This window comes from Zonotrichia leucophrys, chromosome 2 (assembly GCF_028769735.1).
Source record: "Zonotrichia leucophrys gambelii isolate GWCS_2022_RI chromosome 2, RI_Zleu_2.0, whole genome shotgun sequence".
Classification (NCBI taxonomy): Eukaryota; Metazoa; Chordata; class Aves; order Passeriformes; family Passerellidae; genus Zonotrichia; species Zonotrichia leucophrys.
Genome location: NC_088171.1, coordinates 49,191,751 through 49,197,750, shown reverse-complemented (window position 1 = coordinate 49,197,750; position 6,000 = coordinate 49,191,751). Strand labels below are relative to the sequence as shown.

At 42.1% G+C, this 6,000-nt stretch overlaps 1 protein-coding gene across 3 annotated transcripts in view; it reads left to right on the top strand.

The window, feature by feature from the left end:
* Positions 1–356: 356 nt before the first annotated feature.
* The window catches only part of STAC (SH3 and cysteine rich domain), a 72,948-nt gene continuing 67,304 nt past the window's right edge, over positions 357–6,000 (top strand). The window contains exons 1-3 of one of the 3 annotated variants that reach the window (XM_064704921.1): positions 357–437; positions 696–786; positions 1,361–1,498. In XM_064704921.1, the coding sequence (XP_064560991.1) occupies positions 1,382–1,498 (117 nt within the window). In that variant the 5' untranslated portion in view covers positions 357–437; positions 696–786; positions 1,361–1,381. Of the gene's footprint in view, positions 438–695; positions 787–1,058; positions 1,499–1,563; positions 1,715–6,000 lie in introns of those variants that run through there. The other 2 variants (XM_064704920.1, XM_064704922.1) reach the window with 2 other exon arrangements.

The following is a 6,000-nucleotide window of genomic DNA, read 5'->3' as shown; positions in this document are numbered from 1 at the left end:
ATTTTTTTTTCTCACTTTCCAGGATGTAAGTATTGCTATTGGAAACATATTTGGGTTGCTTTTTTCTGTTTTCTTTAAATGAAAGAGTCATCTCCACCAGCCATATGGAGTGGCACCCGCTCAGCAAAGCGTATCTGGTGGGAAGCAGATCCATTCAACCCTTCACAATACAGACCTCAATTCAGCAGGGAAGAGAGCTGACAAGCACCTTTGCAGCAGATTTAAATCAGAGGCCAAACCTCAAGCAATATAAAGCAATCTGAGGCAGACAGCAAAGTCACGCTGACCTTCTGCCAGCAGTACTGCAGACCCAAGCGTGACTTCAGGTGCTGCATCCTCAGGAATGACGGCACTGGGGGAAGCCAACAGGCTCTTCCCAATGGCTGCCTCTGCTCTGCTGCTGCCTGATGGAGAGTTGTCACTATGACAACCTACAGGTATAGTATGTGCATGATAGTGGGAGCTCCAGATGACCCAGATTGCGTGTGCATGCCTCAGAGCGGGGCTTCCCTGCCTGGGAGGGGAGCAAGGAACACGTGGATCCACAGGTAACTCTCTCCTGACTCTGTCTTGTCATTTGCTAGCAAGTGTGGGATGTGGGCAAGGTGGGAGCCTTAGAGACACTGAATAGCTAGGATTTAAAATAATCTTTTCTGGGACAAGGAAAAAGACTAATTGTCCTCTTCTTTTTCTAGAACCCTTTTGCTGGGCTTCTTTTTCTTCAGTAAAAGACATGAAAGAATATAAGGGTACCCTTCAACTCTGTCTTCACCAGTCTGTTAAAAGGTAAAATATTTCCAAATTTCATATACACTGCCTGCCTCTGTGTGTGTGTGTGTGTGTGCATGTGCATGCACACGTTACTTTCTTTCACTACTATGACAGCACATGCTCCTCCAGTGCTATTCACAGCATTAGAAATACAACTCCTCCCTCCAGTGCCGTGCGTGTGTGTCTGTGTGTGTGTCTGTGTGTCTGTCTGTGTGTGCGTGGCTCGGGCTCGCTGCTTCAGCTCACTCCCCTCTGATGGTGGGGCTGGCGGTCACGACGCTGCTCCACACCTCCAGGCTTCATATGGAGGGGAGGAGTGTCGGGGGAAAGCAGGCACACAACTGACCTACAGAACCATCGATAACTTACTCCCTCGCAGCACAATCGCATAGGAAAGGGGAGGGAGGAAGGAGGGGAAGGAGGAGGAGGAGAAGGGGGGAAAAAAAAGAAAATCCAGAGAATTCTAGTCTGGCAAATATAGTGAAACCAAGCGGTCGGAGTTCATTTGCTCTAGAAGAGCAGAGAAGAAAGAGGACGCTAAATGAAAAAAAGCAGGAACCATCTGTAGCTTTTTTTTTTTCCCCGATAGTAGCGGTGTTTTAGAGGTAAAATGATTCCTCCGAGCAGCACGACTGAAGTCAGCGTGGACAGTGTGGAGAAAGAGAATGAAGTGGAGAGCACGGAGCAGCCCCCCTCTCCAGCATCCACTACCAGCCAGGAATCAAAGGTACTCAGAGAATGAGATTTATTTTTCCCCTCTTTCTTTGTTTTGAAAAGAGATGTATTGCTTTGATTTTCATTTGGAGCCCTGTGCCAGGAGCAGCGGCAGAGTGCAATGAGCCACCTCTGACTGCGGTGCCTGCTCCGACACTCCTGCTTCTGAATTCTGCCTGTCATCTCAGGAGTCTGAGCTGGGAAAATACCTGCCTTCTGACATGTTTGGGTTGGTGGATTTTTGCCTGTGTTTTCCTCTCCTTGTTACGGTGACATCCTGGGGTAGCGACGGGGCTCAGGGAGGGGATCGCTGTCAACGGGAATTGTTAGCTATTTTCACACCAAGTATCAGATCACTTAAAGGGTTTTTGTTGGGAAAATTTATTTTCCTCAAAGGTTCAAAGAAAATAATTTTGTCTGGAGGCTTGGGGTATTTCACCTGACTTTACTTCTCTGGCAGACTCATCAGTGAACTTTCACTGTTTAATGAGTCTCTTAAAACAGGAGATAAGTCACAGCTTTATCACAACGCGTGTACATCACAAAGAAAAGGATTTTTGTTTTCACAGCCTTTTTTCTGTTTGTGAGTTTTTCAATGTGGTTCAGTTTACCTTACTGAAAATCAACTTTCAGCTCAAATGGCGCGGCCTCTGAATTTTTAATTGACTTGCATGTGAAAAGTTTTTCTGACTGCCAGGCTGTTACTTGGAAGACAGAGAGGCAAAAGGCAAAGTAGTAAGCTTACATAATCAAAGTTCCTTGCAGCTGACTTGGATAATATGTTTTCACTGATCCTCTGTTACTTATGATTGATACCATGATAGCACCTGACAGATCTTTCTGTGAACTTCATAGTGATGCTGTGTACACATGTAAAAATAGGGAGGTTCTTGTCACTAGGAGCTTACAGGTGGGTAATGCCTCAGGAGGTGTGAGCGAAACAGCTGCTTGACAGGGAAGCTCTTGTGCTGGCCTGAGTTTAGAGACAGTGGCTGCCTGGGTCTAATGTAGAAAGATTGCTACATTATTCTGCAGTTACAGCTTTCCACTTTCCGGAGAGTGAGTTCAAATTATCTCTCTGTGTGGGTAGAGTTTTGACGCGGGCTTTGGGCTTCTTTATTTTATATATGTATTTAGAAGCTGTACTCCAAGGAGGAGAGCTGAGGTATTCCCTTTGTGATACAACCTCTTTAAAAGAGAGGAGCTTTTCCAGTAATAAAGCATACAATATTCACTGTACCCATTTAGCGCTACTGGAGTCTCCCTGGTTCATGGAAAATGAAAAGTAAATGGATTATTGGTATAAGCCTGGGCTCTGAAAGGATATGGTACCTAAATCCCACCCCCCGAGAGTCCACTTCTCTGGAATTACTGAAGCGTTATATGGGCAGTGGAAAGCTTTGCCCCTAGTGAGGTCCCAAAAGTAGCTGCAGCCTTCACTGCCCTGCCAGCACCAGCTGCTCGAGTGTTGTGGGCTGTGCACAGGGCCTGGTGGGCTGTGTGCTCCCCGTGATCCCAGCTGGGATCCTCACCGTGTGCCAGAGTGGCTCAGCAGCTCCATGTGCCACTTGGTGACAACGGTGCTTGAGGGACTCTCCCGCTGGGTCGCGAAATGCTGTTCCCAAAACAGGCTGGCATGGATCCAAAATTCAGAGAAAGTGAAGAGCTGCTCAGAGGGTTCCCTCTTGCTGTTTGTGCACCCATGTGCTTCCAAGGATGACAACAGGAATTGGGCACATCTGGCAGGAGAACAAATAGGCTGCAAACTAGTTTATAATCAAACATTATCATCATCAATTTTTTTTCAGTCTTTTGAGCATCTGAAGAAATACACTGGAATATGCAAAAGCTATGACCATGCAGTTGATTCCATTGCTTGGATAGAGATATTCTTAGCAAACAAATAATCTGTGTATTCACATTTTAGAGCTGCAAATATGATCAGATAGCATGATGTATTGTCATTGCAATAGATAGAGTCAAAAGAGCCCTCTGATTACTGGGGTAATAAGCTTTCTTTTTTTGGTCCAAGAAAATAGGAGGATGGAAAAAATTCTGTGATTTCATAAAGATATTGTTTATGCTTGGGTTTTTTTTTATTTTCTAAGATAACTCCTAAGGTACTTCAGAAACTAGAGTCTGACAGAAGCCTAGGTCAGTGCTTTCATCCTGTGATGTCCCATGCTGAGGGAGCTATCCTGTCATTCACAGGAAACTAGGCTTTCTTCAGGAACATCCTGTGCCCATGTTAACAAGTTCATGTCTGCTGCATTTACTGCAAAACTGTTTGTGCAGTATCTAATTAGCCCACAACAACTTTTTTTCTGTGGCAAAACACTTCGAACTTGACATTTTTTTCTCTGGCAAAATTCTCCACCTATTATGAACTCCAAATATACAAACAGAACCAACATGGATAATAGCAACCTTCAAAATGCCTTTGAAAACACTTCAGCAGAAAAGCAATTTTGAAAAAAATGACGTAGAACTAATAGCTGCAAGCTTCATCTAGTCCAGTGTAATCATAGACATTGGTGGCACATAATCCCTGCTCATATTAAAGTAAAGATGAAATGAGTTTCATCTCTCACCCTCCAGAGTGCACTTAGAAGATGACAGAGAGCAGGTGCAGCGACTTCTGACTAGAGCTGAGTTTGAAAGGCAGAACTTCAGGCTGCCACCAAGTAGCTGAAATTTGGAGGGATGACTCTCAGGTTAGTCACACACCTCTGTTGCAGGAAAGCAGCTCACTCTTAAACACATGCTAAAGCCTCCCACCACCTTTTCCTGTGGATTAGGAGCATAGCTGCAGGTGAGCATGCCCTGGCTATTGAAAGAACCATCCTGTGGTACTGTATGTACTGCTACTGTGCTAAAAACCCTAGAGCCTGAGTGGCTAAGAATCTTGCAGAACTAATAATTAATTTATTAAACTAATTTATTGGCTCTTGAAAGCATTTACTTCACACCTCAGTATGACTTGAGTGGATACTTTAAAGTTTACCAGGAGAATGACTTTAGGAGGGTACCACACAATTGCAATTGCTAAATTTTTTACATTTATGTAGTTGTAGTTATGGCCCTCACCTGTTTGGGACATTTACATCTGGTTTCCAAGAGAGCAAATTACTAGTTTGCCAAAGCCTTTTGTAAATTTACAATTCAGCAAGGAAGGAAGTCATTAGTTAATAAATCCTGAGGGAAAATTTCTTCTGGGTGGTAGCAATTATAGACATATTGCATATTTATTTAACCACTAACTTAGCAATATAAGCAGAAATCTAGTGGAAGTAGAGATCATAATCCTGATGTGTTTTATCTAAATGTACCTTGGAATTTTGTAAAGAAAACTAAAATTTGAATAAATATGTGTCCAAAGAAAGGAATCCTACACATGGCATGATTTCTTTGTGTTTTAATGTAGCTGGCACATAATTCTTTATTATTAACTTTATTCTTGTTTTATCTTACTGGCATTTGTATATGAAGAGGAAAGAACCCACTTCTGCTCATTTCTTTAGTTATGAATCAAGTTGTTATCCATCTTCTGTGAACAATGGCTGGGGTATTCCTAGGAAATAGGATTATCTTTGAAAATTCCTTTAGCAATTTAAGTTTTAGGAGGCACCTGAGCATCTACAATGTTTGAGCTAGTGCCACTAAGGTAGATAAGCACTGCTGATCTTCAAGCTATTAGAGTTCCATGTCAATATGTTAGAAGTCTTTCAGGCTTTCTCATATACTTCAATAGGGTTTATCAAGTCCTACCCCTACCACAGCAGGCAATCTGTCATGTAAAAGTTACTTGTTTGAAAATATTGATGGATTTCTGTGAAGATCAATTTTCTTCCCCACAGTTTTCCCATTTCTGTCTACTGTATTTGCTAAAATACAGCTATAATTGTGTTGTAACACAACGTTATATGTTGTAACAAACATGTAATCACACATGTTTGGAAGGATTCAAAATTTTCCTCTGAACCGTGAATTCATGGGTCAAAGAAATTGCTCACACTCAGGTCAGCTTGGTAATTTGAGCAGCTAAAAAAATTGAAGGAAAAAGATAAATTAAATCTCCAAATATATATGGTATCTGGAGTATGTATTTAAAAAAATAAATGAGTCAGCTCAATCTGACACTTTCACACACTGACTACCTAGTGGACAATATTCAGGGAAATGCAGCCCATTATCTTCAAATTCAGGTGTGGCAATTCAGGAGATGCAACAGTTATTCCAACATGAGCTAACCTGATAAGCAGTACATAAAATGGAAGCTGAAAAGAGTAGGAAGCCAATAAAAGGATTAAGCATTGAAGTTCAAGTTCATTCATTAATATCTCCACATTGATCATGAAGACTGAGCTTACATATTTGTCCTGCTGGATGAGTAGAGTAATATTGCTTACTTGAGGTTCAAAACCAGGTGTTAATATTGGATATTGAACTAACATAAGCAGCTTGAAACTCTTTGGGTTGTGTGGCATTTAAATCACACAGAGCTTGTGCCATGCT